Consider the following 17,786-nt stretch of genomic DNA (forward strand, 5'->3'; position numbering starts at 1 on the left):
GCCCCGCGTTTCCCCCTGGGCAGGGGAGACCGGATCCGCGCTCTGGGCGGAGCCATGTCGGGGGCGGCTGCCTGGCTCCGGCTCTTGCTGCTGCTGGCCGGCGCCTCCTGCTGCTTGGGCGGGCTCAGCATCTACCTGAGCAGCTGGGCGGTGAGGGTGCCGGCGGGGGCCCGGGAGGCCGAGCGCCTGGCCCGCAAGCACGGGCTGCTCTGCCTGGGGCAGGTGAGGGGCGGGGCAGGGGGCTGCTCTGCCTGGGGCAGGTGAGGGGCAGGGCAGGGGGCTGCTCTGGGTGGGGGGGCAGAAGAGGGGCAATCTGCAAATGCCACCCCTAGCAACCTGGTCGTGAAGCAGCTGGTGGAACCTTCTCCCCCTGCCCCAAACCCTGCTTTTCCTGAGGCTCCTGCCCCACTGAACACCCCCTTCCCATGAGTGGCTGCTCCCAAACTCTTCCCTTCTCCTTCCCAACACCCCTCCAGTCCTTCCCCATGGATTCAGTCAATTTCCTGTTCCAAACCCCCTTTCCAATAAATGGGGGGGGGGAGGTTTCTAAGAGGGGGGCTGGGGGAGTGAAGCATACCCTCCTCCCTCTAAAGACACCCCAACATTTTGTTCCCCAGCTGGAAAAGCTCCTGTTGAGAGCCAGGGGGCCAGGTCACTCCTCCACCTGATTGTCTGCAGTGGGAGCTGATGAAAGGCTGACCTGCTGCAGTAGTTCACACTTCTGATGGTGACCTCACGTGGCCAGGATGACTATTCCAGAAGTGAAACTACTACACTGTACCTAGGACTAAGTAGGAGGCTTCCGGGTCAGCCCTGCATAGGTGCCATTTGATGTTGCAATCTTTGTCTCCTGCCAACCTTGCCTCTTATTTATCCATTTTCCTCCCCTCACGCTCCCTCTTCTCTGCCATATCTGTATCTGAGAAGCTTTTAGCAGGCTCTATTTTTATTTTTAGATGGTGACATTCTAGCATCATTACCAGTTCCTCCTCATGCGGCAGCTCAAGCTAAAAGCATACACGATGCATATGGCATTGACAACAGCTGCAAATGAATCTTTAAAGAAAGGACCTATTATACAGCAAGGTTGTATAGAATACCACTGGTGTCCAGCCCGTTATCTGCACTAACACTGCCACCAGGGGATTAGTAATGGATGGCAATTTAAGGAAAAAAAGTTTGGTGCAGACCAGGTCTCTCTCGTTATAGTTGGGCCCATAATTAAGTTTTGGTAAAAAAAAGATTTTACCAAAAAATCCCAGATTAATTAAAACATTTCCATTAAATTTTTAATAATGTAATAGTAATACTAGAAGGGAACACTTGCTTTTCCAAACCCTGCAGTCCATGGCTCTGGTCAGCATTCCCTGGTCTCTCTGGATGCATTCTCTGCACCTTTTTAGTTATATTTATTTAGTGTTTTAAAACCTAGACGCCCCAGTTGAGATTTGGGGCCCTGTTGTGCTAGGTTCTGTCCAAACGTCTAGTAAAAGACCGCTACTGTCCTGAAAAGCTTACAGTCTAAATAGACCAGACTAATAAAGGGTGGGAGGAAGGCAGAGGAAGTGACTTGCCCAAAGTCATGCACCAGGTTAGTGTCCGAGCTGGGAATAGAACCCAGGGGTCCTGACTCTCAGTCTGGTACTCTATCCACTAGATCATACTGCCTCCCTAGTTTACACTACCTTACCGAACACAAAGCCAGCCTGCCAGTGGACACTCTTATCTGAAAGAGAGCTTTATCGCTTTTTAGTTCTAAATGGCTGACAGCCATCATCCTGCCACGTATCCCCGTAAATCAATAAGAGATCAAATTCACCACCTCTGCCTATACAACCAGTTTTAGGCCTCGAGAACTCCACTGGAGCAGCTGTTTGGTTACAAACGACCTCCCTATCCCACCTTTTAATCTGATCTTCTGTTATACCAAAACAAGTCCCCAACTGACTTTCCACCTTGATTTTTTTTCAGATATTGACCTACCCATCTTCCATGGTGCTTGCTTTGATCATACAATGGCTTGCCCTCTTCATAAAATTCTGGGCAGGAGGAATGCTGGTGCTTCCTACAGCCAGGTGTCCCACTAATTCAATGTCACCTCCTTCAGACCTCGTTCCAAAATCCATTATCTTCTTATACCTTTTTCTTTGATTCCTCTCCCAGTCACTCTCTGAATATACTCTAGGATTTCTACTTGTCCTTTATTCTAGGTGCTCTACATTGCTGAGACTTCTGAAATAGTGCAACCTCTGCCCACCTTCCATTCACCTTGTCTGGGTAGTTGAACATCTGTTTGCCCCTTTTCCACCCTCCGTTGTTTCCTTGGCAATATGTTCCCTACAAGGTAATGTTTCAATCGCCAACCGACCTTTATCCGAGTGGTGCTTTGCTAAGTAACAACTACTTGTCTTTACCATTGTATAGGCCTGTTTTCAGGGTAACTCAGCCGCATGAATAACTTAGTTCTGAGCCGAAACTTGCCACAAAACGTTTTTCTCTCTTAAGCAGAGGCTCTGTGCTTGCCATTGGATATTACAAGGATTTCCTCTTTATCAGCTCCACCTCTGTGTCCTTCCCTAGCTTTCTGCTGTAGCATCCAAATGGCCTCATAGAATATTTAAAAGGCTGTGCAGATCTTCATCTTGTTTCTCTTCGTCTTTCGCTTTAAAAGATGTCATTTGCTAACCGATTGTGAAACCAGTTCTCTGGTGTGTTCAGAGCTGGGGATCTTCAGCGGATGCCTGTCCTTTGGGGAGAACAAAATTCCATTCAAACTGCCACTCACTGTGGCTTCACCTAGTGCCCCACGACTGAGAAAATGGAAACATGGAGCGACCCACCCCAGTCAGCCAGCAGTTGGCAGGTTGATCAGAAACGTTAGCTCTCCATTACTCTGAAGGGAATTCTAAAATGACAAAGGCGAATATAGAAGGGAAATCCCTATTGCAACAGGCCAGTAAAAAAAAATAAAACCACCCCACACAACTCTGTTCTGTTTTTATATATTAAAGTATGCCCAGAGGAAGTGCTTATAGGGGAGAAGAGATCTAGCTTGTATACTCAGAGAATGCCAGATCCTGCAGTTTATTATGCTGAAAGGCATACATGGGTAATTTTCTGGTGGCTTCTGGTTGTGGAAACAGAGAAAGAACTGACAGGAAGGGGATTGCAATGCATGACAGTTTGTTAGCAAGAGTCAGGCTAGCTGTAACCCTAATAACGCGAGATTTGTAGAAGCGAGGATTGTGTGAGGCGAGTGGGAAAGAACTGTGTGAGAAGTTGTGACCTTGTGTAGATAAGATGGAATGTAGACTAGAGTCTAAATAAGTGAGAAAAATAAGATATCAGGATGACCTATGTATAAACAAAATGCAGTTGTTGCTTATTATTGTCTGTAACAAAAGGTATAAATGCTTGCTGTAATTGTTTACCTGTAGAGAGACCTGCCAAGGAGGGGGAGACCCTGTGTCCTAGTGCACTCTCTCCCTCTATGCAATTGCTTGAGAATAAAGTATCTGATTTTGCTGCAACCAACCAAAGAGTGAGAACTATGTTTTTCTCCGACATGGTTGTCACCCGTGTCATAGCCTTGTATATAACTCTTCTTTCTGCAGATAATTGAAGGGGAACACTATTACCATTTCAAACACCGAGGCATGGCACAGGAATCCCTGAACAGACACTGGGGCTGGCATGTGCATCTGAAAAGAGAGCCCAAGGTGAACCGAGTGTAATTTGTGGTGGAAGCTCAAAAGAACTTCAGCTTGTTAGAAATTGTGTTCGTGAATTTTACGGCTAGACCGGACCATTGTGAGCATCTAGTTTGGCCTCCTGCATAGCACAGGGCAGAGAATATCACTGAGTTACTCCTGCATGGAGCTCCTGACTTCTGGTTGAGACGTAGCTCAGAGCTAAGGTGGAAAGGGATTGGCCAAGCGATTGGCTTCCATAGTTATGTCTATAAATACTGCAGATCAGACACTGATTGAAGGGAGTTGCTGTGCTGTCAAACCAGCATGTGTAGCCTTGAATGCAGGGTCCCACCTACTTTGATAGCTCGTCCCTGACAGTGGCCAGTGCTTCAGAGGACGGCAGAAGAACTAATAGCACGTTATTATCCACTGTTTGTTTGGTGGAAGGGCTTTCTTCTTGAGTCCCAGCTTGTGATCAGATCTGAAGCATAAGGACCAATAGCCCTTTTATCTTGTCATGAGCGACTGCCAGTGTTGTTTTGTCCTAAAAGTAGTCTTCTAGAGGCAAACCTTGGCTGCATTTGCCAAAGATCTCCTAATTAATTTGATGCCCTGTCAGTTAAAAAGTCTGTAACAGACTTTGGAACTGATTTGGTTAGGAATTGCTAGAGGGTCTTTTCTGTTCGTGCTTTGCAACCACAAACTAAAGCTTCAGGAAATGAGATCTACTTCGGGGGCTATGGAAAACCTCCAGATGTATGGTTAAAATGGCCCTTCCACCAAGCCGGTAGAGCACGGAGGTGTAAATGGTATGGGAAATGTTCCATGGGAGGTGAAATCTGTCACTGGGAGTAGACCGGCGAAGAGGAACTTGCTGCTTTCCCTGGCATTAAGAAGGGTGACTCCTCTCCATCTAGGTCCACTGGTTTGAGCAGCAAACGCTGAAGAGGCGTACGAAAAGAACCATCGCTGTCGTGCCAACAGATCCTTGGTTCCATAAACAGTGGTACATGGTAAGAATTTATATTCTGTTGCCTCCTCCTGTCTGATCCTCCTCTAACTCTGCTACCGTATCCTCTTGGTTGAACGGTCCGTGAGGAAGTGCGTTCTAGCGTTTAGAGCTGCCAGCAGGGTGCCAGGACTTCTGGCTTTTATTCGTCAGCTCTGATTTGCTTGAGGAAGTCATTTCACCACTGCATGCCTCATTTTCCTTAGTTGTAAAGTAGGAATAATACTGGTAATAAATCAGAACAATCTCTGTCATTGAAGGTTTTTAAGAGCAGGTTAGACAGTCACCTGTCAGGGATGGTTTAGATAATACTTAGTCCTGCCTTGAGTGCAGGAGTCTGGACTAGAAGACCTCTCAAGGTCCCTTCCAATCCTACAATTCTATGATTCGTAAAGGTGATTCATAGATCACAGGCCAGAATGGACCTTTGTGCTCAAACCTGGTCTGGCTTTTATTTCAGAACAACGACGTCCGTCCAGACCTGAACATCCTTACGGCTTGGAGCAAGGGGTACACAGGCTTGGGCGTGGTGCTCTCCATCCTGGATGATGGACTGGAGAGAGACCACCCTGATCTGTCTGCTAACTACGTAAGATCAATCTGAAACTATCCAGGTGTCCCAATGTTGTGACCTCCACAGCGGAGTCATTTGGGATTGATCGGCTACAGCTAGTTGCTTCTTTGCAGCATATTCCCTGCAAGGAAGAGGAGAAGCTGTGAAAGAACCTTTATCCTGGTGTGGTGGGGCTCAGCCCTGGGGAGCCCAGCCTCTGGATGGCTGGATCAAAAGGCTTAGTCTCTTCAGTGAGGGAAACTTCCGAAGTTTGAAATGGCTTCTATAAAAGAAATATCCAAGACCAAAGAAACATGACGAGATGTAATTAGAGGAAGCTGCATCCCAGCACGTGTTTAGAAAACGAATGGAGAAAGGAGCAATTGAATCTCCTAAATAAGTGATCATCTATAGTGAACCTCGTACGTCCTCTAAATAGCATAGAAGTTGGGTTGACTCCTTCCTCCCAGCCATATCCTCTCCTAGAGAGGCAGCATGGGCTAATGCAGTGGCTCTCAACCTTTCCTGATGACTGTCTCCCTTTCAGGAGTCTGATTTGTCTTGCATACCCCCAAGTTTCTCCTCACTTAACTACTTGCTTATAAAATCGGATTTAAAAATACAGAAGTGTCACAGCCACACTAGTACTGACAAATTGCTTCCTTTCTCATTTTGACCATATAATTATAAAATAAATCAATTGGAATATAAATATTGTACTTACATTTCAGTGTATAGTATATAGAGCAGTATAAACAAATCAATGTCTGTATGAAATTTTAGTTTGTACTGGCTTTGCTAGGGCTTTTTATGTAGCCTGTTGTAAAACTAGGCAAATATCTAGATGAGTGATGTACCCCCTGGAAGATCTCTACGTACCCCTTGAGAACCACTGGGCTAATGGACAAAGCACTGGGATAGGATTCAGGAGGCTTGACTTCTGTTCCTGGCTTTGCCACAGACCTGCTGGGTTATTTTAGCAAGTGACTTTTTACCTCCTTTTTCCTCCATTTCCCCATATTTAAAATGGGGATAATGACACAGACTTCCTTCGTAAAGCATTAGGTATCCTCATGCTCTGGTCAAAAGAGAGTAGCACCAGTTTAACCAAAGGTGTGATTATAAGTAGACCTTGTCAAACCAAAGACAGTTGTGTACATTAATGTAAACCTGTTTTCTATCAGTTTAATTTGCATCTAAGTTAAACTGGTGTAACTGGGTTTAAACCAGAAGAGTGGTCTACAAAGTTGCGCTGGTTTAGTGTGTGTGGGTGTGGGGGTGTGTCTGGGAGGTTGAGGCAGTAGCCCTGTGCTCAGTCCACTGGGTTAGGAGCCAGGAATTCCTGTTCTAATCCTGGCTCTGCTACTGAATTACTTTAGGTAATCTTTGTTTTCCTATTATTAAAATAGGGATTAATAGATTATTAGGCCAGAAGCAACCACTCTGATCATCTAGTTTGCCCTCCTGTGTAACACAGGCCATCGGATTCCCCTGGATTAACCCCTGGGATATTGTTATCCGTGCCCCATAGGAGCACATGGTAACACTTGTGAAGAACACTCACCATGTGGAGTGCTCTGTAGATGCTGATTATTTACCTGGTTGTTGGCTTCGTTCTAGGGGTTAAAGCGAACGTATAAGGTCCAGTGTAACAGACACGCTTTCTAAAGCAGGGTCTTCTCACCTTCGTGTTTCCTTTTGCTTTAGGATCCCCTTGCGAGTTATGACTTCAACAGTAACGATCCCGACCCACAGCCTCGTTACAACGTCTGGGATGAGAATCGGTGAGTTCCTGCAGCAAATGGGGGTTGTGCTGCTTGGGGTGTCTAGATCTAAATCCCCTGCCCTGGAGATTTTGTCTCTCTGGTGGTAGAGCTTATCTCCAGGGTTGTCCTTCGGATGCGTCATGAGATTCACTATTAGGATGCATTGAGGTGAAGAAGGTGGAAGCGAATTCTGTCCCTGAACAATGAAGGACTAGGGTTACAAAGCATGTGTGTTCCTGCGGGGGGACATTCAGGCACTTGGATTGGAGTCAGAGGGATCTGCCTCAGGATTGCACCAACCTAGGCAGTGACACTAAGCAGCGTCTCCGCTGTAGTGAAGATGTTACGATAGCGGTGTTAGTCTGGCAGGCTCACCAGTGCGTGTATGCAGGGCGCAATGTAGCTCGGAGTGTCCAGTACCTTGAATCCCCAGCTGACTCAAATAGGAGGATCCTAACCTCGTGTCTGGCCCCTCCTCCTCTCACGGTGACCAGATGTAATGCTCTGGGACATCAGGCAGGCTGGGTGGTTTCAGTGGTTCTCTCTCATCCCACCTGCCAGCACTTACTGCACCACTTCCCATGACTTGCACGTGACTGAGTCGTGCCCAAATGGAAAGCGACCCCCAAGGTGACTTAAGGAGGGACCATCCCTGCTCCAATGGAACATTCCAGGGAGGGGAACAGCTGCTAGTCAACATTAGCATGCGCTGTCCCTCATGGCAAGGCAGAGCGTATGGGGGAATCTGGCTGTTTGGCTGGCAGATATGGCTGTGGTGACTCTTGCTCCCTGCCTCCGTCCCTCAGGCACGGGACACGCTGCGCAGGAGAGGTGGCAGCTGCAGCCAACAACAGACTCTGTGGGGTCGGCGTCGCCTACAATGCAAAAATCGGAGGTAAGCAACCTGCTTTCTTGGCGTGATACTTCCCAGATACCATGGGAAGGGAGGGCCCGAGCTTGCCCAGACCTCTGGGGGAGTGCATGGCCCCAGAACAGGGACTTGGCTGTACAGCAGAAGGGCAGTTCTGGCCTCTCAAACCAAACTCGTGGTTAAAACCGGCTGCAACTATCCTAAGAGGCAGCACGGTCTAGTGGATTGAGCACAGGGCACGAGGGCAGGAGCTCCGGAGCTCTTAACCCAGCTTCGCTGATTACGTACTGCATGGGCTTGGACGATCCGTTAGGACCCGATTGATTTTTATTTTGCAGCAGGAGCAAGTAGTTACAAATCCATTTGAAGCCAATGGGAATTGCAGGTGCTCAGCATCTCTGAACATCTGGTCCCTTAACCTCTGTGTGTCTGTCTGTAGAAGAGCGAAAACCCCACCCCTGCCTCACCACGCTGCCTTGGCTACGGAGATTGACTGGTTAATGCCTGGGCATTGCGCTGAACATATGCAAAGTGCTCAAGGTTAGGCTGACCTGGCTGAAGCTGGAGCCTTGCGTGACACTAGAGGGAGCTCTTGCTTAGCTGCTGCAAACGGATTAGACGAGCTGTTGGCTACATTATGATTAGGGCCCTACCAAATTCACAGGCCATTTTGGTCAATTTCACGGTCATAGGATTTTAAAAATTGTAAACTGCATGATTTCAGCGATTGAAATCTGAAATTTCACTGTGTTGTAATTGTAGGGGTCCTGACCCAAAAAGGAGTTGGGTGGGGGGGGGGGGGTCACACGGTTATTGTAGGGGGGGTTGTGGTACTGCTACCTTTACTTCTGCGCTGCTGCTGGCGGCAGCACTTCCTTCAGAGCTGGGTGCTCGGCCAGCAGCCGCCACTCTCCAGCCGCCCAGCTCTGAAGGGAGCGCAGAAGTAAGGGTGGCAATACAGCAACCCCCCCTAAAATAACCTTGTGAGCCTCCCCCCCCCCCCCCGCAAGTCCCTTTAGTGTCAGGCCCCCTAATTTGAGAAACGCTGGTCTCCCCTGTGAAATCTGTATAGTACAGGGACCAGATTTCACGGTCTGTGACGCGTTTTTCATGGCTGTGAATTTGGTAGGGCCCTGGTTATGAGGCTAACATGGAGGCTTGCATGCTAACGTCAGCAACTGGAGACGCCTGCCTGACATGGAGTGGGAGAGGGCTCATGGGCCTGTTAAGGGCAGTGCTGGCTCGTTGAGACCTCTGACCTAGCCGCCCTCTCTTCCCTGACCCCACAGGTGTGAGGATGCTCGATGGTCCCATCACAGACATCGTGGAGGCTCAATCCTTGAGTTTCCGCCCCCAACACATCCACATCTACAGCGCGAGCTGGGGCCCAGAGGATGATGGTAAAACTGTGGATGGACCTGGGCTCCTGGCCCTGGAAGCTTTCTACAAGGGGATAGCGAATGTAAGCACGGGCTCTGGGGCTTCGTTCCTTTGCTGGCTCGTTGCCTCTGGCAGTCGAGGGGGTTTGTGGCTTCTGAAGGGGGGGGGGATAACGTGGGCCGGAGAGCACAGAACTGGGCACTCTGCTGCACTAGCCCCCCAGGAGGGCAGCTCTCGGCCAGGCACCTGGGGCCAGTTCAGGGAGGAATTCTGCTCCCCATCCACGACACGGTGCTGGGTACTTTTTTGCCCTCCACTGACATGTCAGAGCCAGCTTGCTGCTAAAGGCTAAGCTAGCTGGAGCCTTGGTTTGATCCAGTACGAACAAATGTTGGGTATAATTTTACATGGAACTAGCCCCGCCCTTCCTATTTACTCCCATCCCCCTCCGAAATAGCACCCTGTATGCATGCTGTCAGCTTAACTACAGTCTATTGTGTTTCCATGGAAACTAGGTCAGCTGTAGCCAGGCCCCAGGAATACCCCCACTTCGAACAGACAGGGGAGCCGGGAGGAGCCCTGTGGCATATTAGCACCATATTAACGCCACTGCAACAGGGACTCTGTCCCCACCCCGCAGTGTAACACTGGTCCCTGCTTGCTCCCCTCCCCACAGGGGCGTGGCGGCCTGGGTTCTCTCTTCGTCTGGGCCTCTGGCAACGGCGGCATCCACTCGGACAACTGTAACTGCGATGGGTACACCAACAGCATCTACACCCTGTCGGTGGGCAGCGCGACCGAGAGCGGCCGGGTGCCCTGGTACAGCGAGGCCTGCGCCTCCACCCTCACCACCACCTACAGCAGTGGCATCAAGAGCGAGAAGCAGATCGTGAGTCCCCCCCCCCCCGCCCGTTCCTCTCTCCCCTAGGTTAAGGCTGCACTCGAGGGCCCACCGCAGCGGGGCCCCAGCCAAGAGGCGGCTCAGCGGTGACCCCTTCTGGCCGAGAGTGATGGCTCGAGAGTTCTGCCCTGAATTTCACTGCTGCTCCTTTACCAGCAAAGGCCGCTCAGACCCAGCAGATGATTCAGCACAGAATGTGTCTCTGCATCTCTCTGAGAAGCCAATCCCACGGCTTCCTCCCCTCCCCTCTCTCCCCAGGTGACAACTGACCTGCGGCACCGCTGCACCGACAAGCACACGGGCACCTCGGCCTCTGCCCCCCTGGCTGCCGGGATGATCGCGCTCGCTCTGGAGGCCAAGTAGGTAGAACACGGGTTCACACTGCACTCCTACCTCCTAAGGCTGTCCCTGCCTCGGCAACGCAGCCGCTACCCCCCAGGGAATCTGCTAGGGCCTCTTTCCAAAGTCACTTAGAATGTCTGTAGGGATTACGGTCAAAATAGGTCCCCATCACCCTGACAAAAGCAAACACGGTAAATAAATAGCTCACGATGACCTGGGTTGCGCAGTCTCCTCTCCAGGGATACAGTTCAGGGAACCAACGCTAGCGCCCCCTCCCAGCTGTTCACCTGCCTGCGGGAAACCAGTTGGTGGGTCTCCATCCAGTCTACATGGCTGGGTGTCCAACCCACCATCTGCCCTAACTGGCCCCCTTGTTGGCAGAGAAACCAAGGACTGAATGAGCCACAGATGATCCGCTATTAACCCTGTAATGCGGCCTCTCCAAAGAACTGGCAACCAAGCTGGGACTGTCTGGAGAAAGCTTGCCCATGCTCTACCCGCTGTGTGGATGAGCAGAAGCCACCTGCCCCCTCTTGCCAGCCCCAGAGTCACCTCAGCCTTTTGATACAGGAGACCTCTTTCCCAAAGTCCTCCTTGTCTCTAGCCCAACACTGACCTGGCGCGACATGCAGCATCTCGTGGTGAGAGCCTCCAAAGCAGCCCACCTGCAGGCAGAAGACTGGGCCCTGAACGGAGTTGGACGCAAAGGTGAGGCTGCGCGTTAGATCTTTACTCAGTGCAAATTGCTACCGGGATCCTAGTTACTTCTGCCAGGGTATTTAAAAGAACAAGAGGCAGCAATAAGCTCCCATGAGTCACTGCTTCGCAGTCCGGTGTTGGGGCTCGATCCTACCCTGGGCTGGTCTCTCTGTTTTTCAGTAAGCCACCATTACGGCTATGGACTCCTGGATGCTGGCGATCTGGTGGACCTGGCCAAGAAGTGGACTACGACCAGGCCCCAGAGGAAGTGTTCAGTCAAGGTTGTCTACGCGCCCCTGTAAGAGAAGCAATCCCGTTGGAATCTGACCCCTTGTGTTGCGCGTTACGGGGGAAATCCTGGTAGAAAAGCCTTTCTGTGCACAAAGCAGGAGCTGGGAACCACTTCCCGAGGACATTTTCGCAGGGAAATGAGACCTTGGGATGGAGACCAGGTTCCCGAGTATGGGCTGGATACTTACAAACACCACAGCTCCTGCTGTGTTAAAGGGGGTGGCAGCAAAGATTAGTGACTGCCTGTCCCTCATATTCATGGGGGCAAGAGCTGGGTCACTGGGGGGTCCTCTCCCAGAAAAATAATAACCCTGCCCGCAAAGAGTGATCCCCATCCTCTGCTTGGACCTATGAACTTCTATCCCAAAGCTCTGCTCTACTTTAGCTCCGGTTTGCTGGACACACCTGACCTGATGCTGTTCCTTTGTGGTTTCATTAAAAAATATCCGCTGAAGCAAGAGGCTTTAGTAGCAGACTCCCCCATACCTGGTCTCATTGGGTTTCTGGGCCCCAAGCTGGGGCAGATGCCTTCACCTCCTCTTCTTGTCTCCTGGCAGGGAGATAGGCTCAAAACTCACAGTCAGCAAAAAAATCTCCACCTGCATCGGGAGGACCAGGCATATCCGCTCCCTAGAGCACGTCCAGGTCCGCATCTCTCTAAGCTACAGCAGGAGAGGGGATCTGGCTATCTCTCTGACCAGCCCAATGGGAACCAAGTCCACCCTGGTGGCCATCAGGTAAGGTGTGAACTGAACACTTCCTGCTGGTACTTCCACGGGGGGAAGGGGCAGCCTGTAGTGATCAAATGGGAATTTCATGGCTATAGAAACTTAAAACCTGAATCTCAGGGAGTGTGATTGCTCCAAAACGAGCTGTGGCACTGGGATAGGAGTTCTCAACTTGCAGGTCACGACCCTGCAGAGGGTCACAAACAGGTGTCAGGGTTACAACCACCCTGCCCTTCCCATATTGCTAAAGGCGAGTGTGCGGGGGGGGGGGGGACGAGACGACAGGGGGGTCCCTGCTAGATGAGGGGTAGGTCGTGTCTCTATATGGAACCATTGCGCTGGGGATATCAGAACTGCCGCACTGGAATGGATCCATGGATTATCTGGTGTAGTATCCAGTCTCCAACAGTGGCCAATGCTGACTTCTTGAGGGGAAGCCACAACCTCCCCAATGCACTAGATTACAGGGGCACAGGTTCCTTCCTGACCCAGAAGACAGTTACCCCAGCAGGGCTGTGAGGTGAAGGCTGCTTCGAGAAGTCTTCCTGCTAGAAAGGCAAATGGTTAAGGCAGGCCAGTTCTCTCGGGCTCTGGTACGTTTGATGCTGCCATTGTAAGAACCCGGATACTTGTCCAACGCTCACCTCTGGGTTTCTGAAGTGCATCCCATGACCTTCTAGTGTTCAAAGTCTGAAGGGTTTGTGCATTTCCCTTCCCCCGCCCCCGCTAGGCCATACGACACCAGCAACCAGGGCTACAGGGATTGGTCCTTCATGTCCACGCACTTCTGGGACGAGGACCCACGAGGCACCTGGACGCTCTTCCTAGAGAACAAGGGTGATGCTTACAACACAGGTGAGCGCCCCCGTCATGCAGGAGACATGCAAGAGCCCCGTAGCTATCGCTACAGCTGCTTTTCCTCTGGTTAGCTGAGGGTGAGCAGAGTTCAGGACATCCCAGGCTGCTGAACGGCTTGGCGAGGGGGGATGTGCCTAAAGAACTGGAAGGATGATCCCCTGTAGGCCAGCAGAAGAGTTCTAGGCAGCAAGGTCTCTTCCCGGGTTAGTTGTTACTTACGTTGCCGGCTCCCAGTGGGAGCGCACTGTTCCCAAAGGCGGTGGTGTCTCCCAGGTGGCCGTTCACAGCTCTTCCCCTGAACGCTTGTGCAAGGGGAAGCTGAGCCAGAGTTAATCGCTTGTGCACCAGGAACCAGTGGTGCCCCTGAGCCCGGTTACGTTTCCTCCCCTGTGCACCCCTCCTTTGCTGTCCTGTTCATCCCATCCTTCTGCACCGCTCATGTACACAGGGCCTGGGCTAAATTCTCTCTTCTGATGGGGATTCTGGAGCTAGTGAGGTTGCACCTGCTTAGGATCCTTGAAAGCTCCCTTGCCAGGGGCACTCACGGCCTTTAGCCCTGGGATGGGATGGAGCAGGCTCCGGCTGTGCATTGCCATGGCATTCGTTCACTCACCCGTCCAACACCCGGTGGTCCCAGCGCTCCTCCATAGCGCCGTGCTGTGCTATGTGCCAGAGATCCGTGAAGTGCCCGGGCGGGTGTCTTGTAGGGAACTTGTGGCATTTGGGATCGTGGGCTCCCCAGCATCGAGTCTGAAGCTCCTCCTCTCTTGACCCCCCTCTCCCAGGGTTCCTCACCAGCGTCGTCCTGCAGCTCTACGGAACGGACGAGGCCATGACGGCCAGGCAGATAGCAGCCTCCGTTGTGAGCGAGTGCGTTAGGCGGGACTCCGAGGGAGCGTGCGAGGGTGAGTTGTCCTGGCAGCAATAGACTCATTAGCACAGGGCCCCAATGGGGCTCTGCTGTAGTCCTCAGGCAAAGTCAAGAGTTATCCACAGCCACATGGCCGGCTCTCCCTGACACCCACCCACCCACACCGGAGCCGGCAGGGCTCTGCCAGGACAGCCGGCCACCCAGGAGTCCCCTCAGCTCACCTCAGAGGAGACCATTTGCCTGGTGAGCTGGGGGGGGGAGGTACGTCCATGCAGCAGCCCTGAGGATGCTTTTGTGTTCCCTCTCCTGGCTGGATCTTCCAAGAATCCAGTCAGTGGCGCGCCTCAGCGAGCCAGGGGGTCCCTGAGTGACAGACCCCCCCCTCCTTTCAGGGGTGCTGGGCCCTGGCCATACTGGCATCTCCTGCTGGCCCCAGGAATGAGTTGGGGAAGCCTGCTTCATGTCAGCCTGGTGTCCTTCCCCCTCCTTCAATCGGGCATTACAGTGGGGCACAGTCGCCTTGGCCAGAGGGGCTGCTAAGCCATTCGACTTGGGTTCAGCAAACCGGGCCGGCCTGGGGCTGAATCAGTCTCTGGCTTTCAACCCCACAGCCAGAAACGCTCCGCTTCTTATCAGCACGCCTGTCTCTCCTTAAGCCCGACGGGATATCCGTGCCCTACGCAGCAGGTTGGAACTAGAAACCACTTAGATTCCTGGGAGTCACAGGTTTGAATCCAGGCAGGGCCAATTTAACCCTTTGTCCTGCAGAGAGCAATCACTGGCGTTCCACACCTGGAGGGCTTTCTTGGAGAAGCCCTTAAATACCAAGGCCCAGATCCTCCAAGGTATCTAGGCTCCTAACCGTCACTGAAATAGCTTTGTGGATCTGGGCCCAGGCTTCCCTGCTGCGTGTGGGCACTGGCCATGCCAGGGCACCTCAGTAAGATGGGCTGCAAGCTCCAACTAAGTCCCTTTGTGCCCCACAGCTGTGCAGCTGGCTCTGTGCTGGCTGTTCCCTGCCCACCCTAGAGGTGGCTGCATTTCAGCCCGTGTTGCAGTACGTAGCCTGAGGTGCCCTGGTCTCATGCTAACTCTTGCTCCTCTCCCTGCAGAATGCAGCAGCGCCTTCTATGCGTTCCAGCACCTCTGCCTGTCCTACTGCCCTCCCCGCTATTACAACCGATCCAGGAGGTCTCCCAGCCTGGACAGGAGCCCACGACCTGTCCAGGTCTGTGCCACCTGCCACCCGTCCTGCTACACCTGCCGGGGGGACACCGCCAACAACTGCACCGCCTGCCCCCCCTTCTGCACCTTCCATGAGCTCTCCCACTCCTGCTCCCCGCCGGCGTACCCCTCCCTCTTTCCCAGCAAGCCTGCAGCGGCGCAGCACCGGCAGCACCTCGTCTTCATCATCCTGGCGATCCTGCTGGGCGGGGGCCCTCTCCTCGTGGGCGTCCTCTGCATCACCTGCCAGGGGGTGTCCCTCGCCACCTCCTGGAGGCAGTGGAGGGGGCTCTGCACTCTGCCCCCAGCTGCTGGCCTGGAAGGGGGAAATCAGCCTGGGACCAGCAGGAGAGAGGCTGGGTGCTTAAATGAGCCAGGGCAGCTGCAGGCTCTGGGGCCACCAGCGGAGGGCAGCACTGGCCACGTAGCCCAGACTCTGCCTGCAGGCCATGCTGCTTCCAGACTTAGAACCTGAGACCGCCCCCCTCCCTGTGAAATAAATCTGCTATTGTCAGTCAGAGCTGGCCCCTTCTCTCTTGCTGCAAACCCCTACTGGCTACCATGACCACTGCATTGGCTGCTGTTCTGTCCCACATCCCTGAGCCTCAGGGGTCAGAGAGTCAGGTGGGGGGCTCCATGCTCCTCTGCGCTTGTCCCTGGCCGTGGCTCCTGGGGGCTACTGCACTGGCCACAGGGTCGGCCTAGGGCTGCAGCATTGCTAAGCGTGCAGAGTGTCACCTTCCCCGCCCACTGGGGAGGGAGAGTGAAAACTGATGAGTTGGGAGAGGATTTTCCATCCAGTCACCTGCCCCTCTTCTCGCCGGAGGAGGGTGTTTGACACCTCACATGCCGTGAGCCGCTGCAGCTTTGCAGGTGGGAGTGGGGGAATATTAAGCTGGTAGCTGTACTGCTTGGCGTACACAGCCCCGTGGATCTCGCTAGGTAACAAAGGACCAAGCCTTGGTCTCTTCAGCCCAGAGCATCAGACGCCTTTAGGAACCTGGTGCCCATTGAAAGCAATCACAGCTTGGTGCCTAAGGCTGTTCTGTGAGGCTCTGGGCCTGCACTCCTGCAACCAGCTCCCGCTATCGCTTTGTGCTGCTGAAATCCCTCAATGGCGCCGATCCCCCTTCCAGTAAGAGACGCGGCAGGGCCTGAAGAGGTAGAAACAATATTTTATTTTGTTCAGAGGTTTTTGCCCGGGTAGTTTCTGCAAGGAACCAGCTGAGCAGAGCAGTGGCCACCGTCACTACACGCAAGGGCCTTTTCGCACAGGAAGCGGCCGACCGGACCCTCCGCTTGGATTTTAAGGGAGTTCCTGCAGCTGCGGCGCTGGGCCCAGGCCTGCACAGGGCTTGTACAAGTAGAGGAGGGAGGCAGGTTTCTGCTCCAGGAACAGAACTGAGGGGTTGGCCTTGGGGGAGGGGCAGCTTCGCCTCAAGTTTCCCTTCTCAGAATTCACAGTTCAGGTGCTGTCCCCTCTGGGCAGAGTGGAAGTGGGGTTACCTCTGCTCAGCTAGGAAAGGGAAGCCGTCCTGGCAAATCATCCGTGGCAGGGAGGAAGCCGAGATCCTGGCAGGTGTTTTTCTGCCTCGGGCAGTGATGGGGGAGTTCGAACTCTTAATGGTGATCAGACAGAGCCGAGGTGAGGGAGGTGTTGTCTTTTAGTGGCCTGACTTCTGGGGGTGAGGGACAAAAATAGATGATTTCCTCACCTGCCTTGTCTCTGTAAGGTCCTGGGCCCAGCACTGCATCTTGCCACAACACCACTGCATGTCCCCCCCAACAGCACTAACAGCCGTCTCCTGTCACACTACAACCAACCAGCTCCCCTTCCACCCGCTGCTTACCAGCCACATGGGCTTGCTCCTGCCCCCTGCATCCCACACAGCTCACCAGCCAGCATCCACACCCTCCCCCAGCCAGTCTGCTTTCCCATTCCTCTGTACCAATCGTCACCCTTCTGCTCTGGGAGCAGGGGGCACCCTGCCGTGGGTTAAATACCCCCCTGAGGAGCAGGGCAATGTTGGATCAAGTCCACTGGCTACTGCTCTGCTGCGGATTATCCCTGAACGGGATGAAATCCTCTCTCCCAGCAAGCCACTACTGCCCCTCTTAACTCAGAAAGTCACTTTGATCAAGAGTATTTGGGATGATAAATCCACAGAGAAGGGCTTAACCCCCCCCCAGCCACTCACACAACTGAGTACCCGGCTTGTGTCTGCAGTCTGTGTTCTGTAACCTGCCTGTACGTGGGGGGGCGGCTCCTCTGGGCACTGCTACAGGGGCTGGGCAGTGTCTGTGAGGCGCCCTGGCCCCGTGGAGGAAACAGCAAGACAAATGACAGGGCTGGGGCTGAGGATTTCAGAGCCTTCTCCTGGGCGTTCAGGCTAATTTTCAAGGGCAACCAAGCCAGGCTTTTAGCCCAGGTCTGCCCATGTGACCCGATCTGCCAGGCTTAGCAGGTCATTAGGACACTACAGTTGCTCATCTCCCTGCCCTGGCTGCAGCATGCCAGAGGGAGGTAGGACCAGGCCACATCAAAGGGAGAGGCTAAAGCCGCTCTCCTCTGGGCTCAGATTAACCTTGGCCAGGCTGCAG

At 52.9% G+C, this 17,786-nt stretch overlaps 1 protein-coding gene across 1 annotated transcript; it reads left to right on the top strand.

Moving 5' to 3' along the window:
- Positions 1 to 54: 54 nt before the first annotated feature.
- Positions 55 to 15,660, top strand: PCSK4 (proprotein convertase subtilisin/kexin type 4). The gene is made up of 15 exons (XM_065422351.1): positions 55 to 222; positions 3,615 to 3,719; positions 4,610 to 4,705; positions 5,162 to 5,290; positions 6,962 to 7,038; positions 7,827 to 7,915; positions 9,181 to 9,353; positions 9,948 to 10,160; positions 10,431 to 10,531; positions 11,119 to 11,222; positions 11,394 to 11,511; positions 12,062 to 12,241; positions 12,963 to 13,087; positions 13,876 to 13,995; positions 15,074 to 15,660. The coding sequence occupies exons 1-15, from the start codon at positions 55 to 57 to the stop codon at positions 15,658 to 15,660; spliced, it is 2,385 nt and encodes a 794-aa protein (XP_065278423.1).
- Positions 15,661 to 17,786: the final 2,126 nt, after the last annotated feature.

This window comes from Emys orbicularis, chromosome 24 (genome assembly GCF_028017835.1).
Source record: "Emys orbicularis isolate rEmyOrb1 chromosome 24, rEmyOrb1.hap1, whole genome shotgun sequence".
NCBI classification, from domain to species: Eukaryota; Metazoa; Chordata; order Testudines; family Emydidae; genus Emys; species Emys orbicularis.

Bases quoted from the DNA above. Each gene is read 5' to 3' on its own strand.
- PCSK4 (XM_065422351.1), top strand. From the start codon at position 55: ATGTCGGGGGCGGCTGCCTGGCTCCGGCTCTTGCTGCTGCTGGCCGGC. The intron at 11,223-11,393 runs GTGAGGCTGCGC...TCTGTTTTTCAG, and splicing joins GAACGGAGTTGGACGCAAAG to TAAGCCACCATTACGGCTAT. The intron at 12,242-12,962 runs GTAAGGTGTGAA...CGCCCCCGCTAG, and splicing joins TCCACCCTGGTGGCCATCAG to GCCATACGACACCAGCAACC.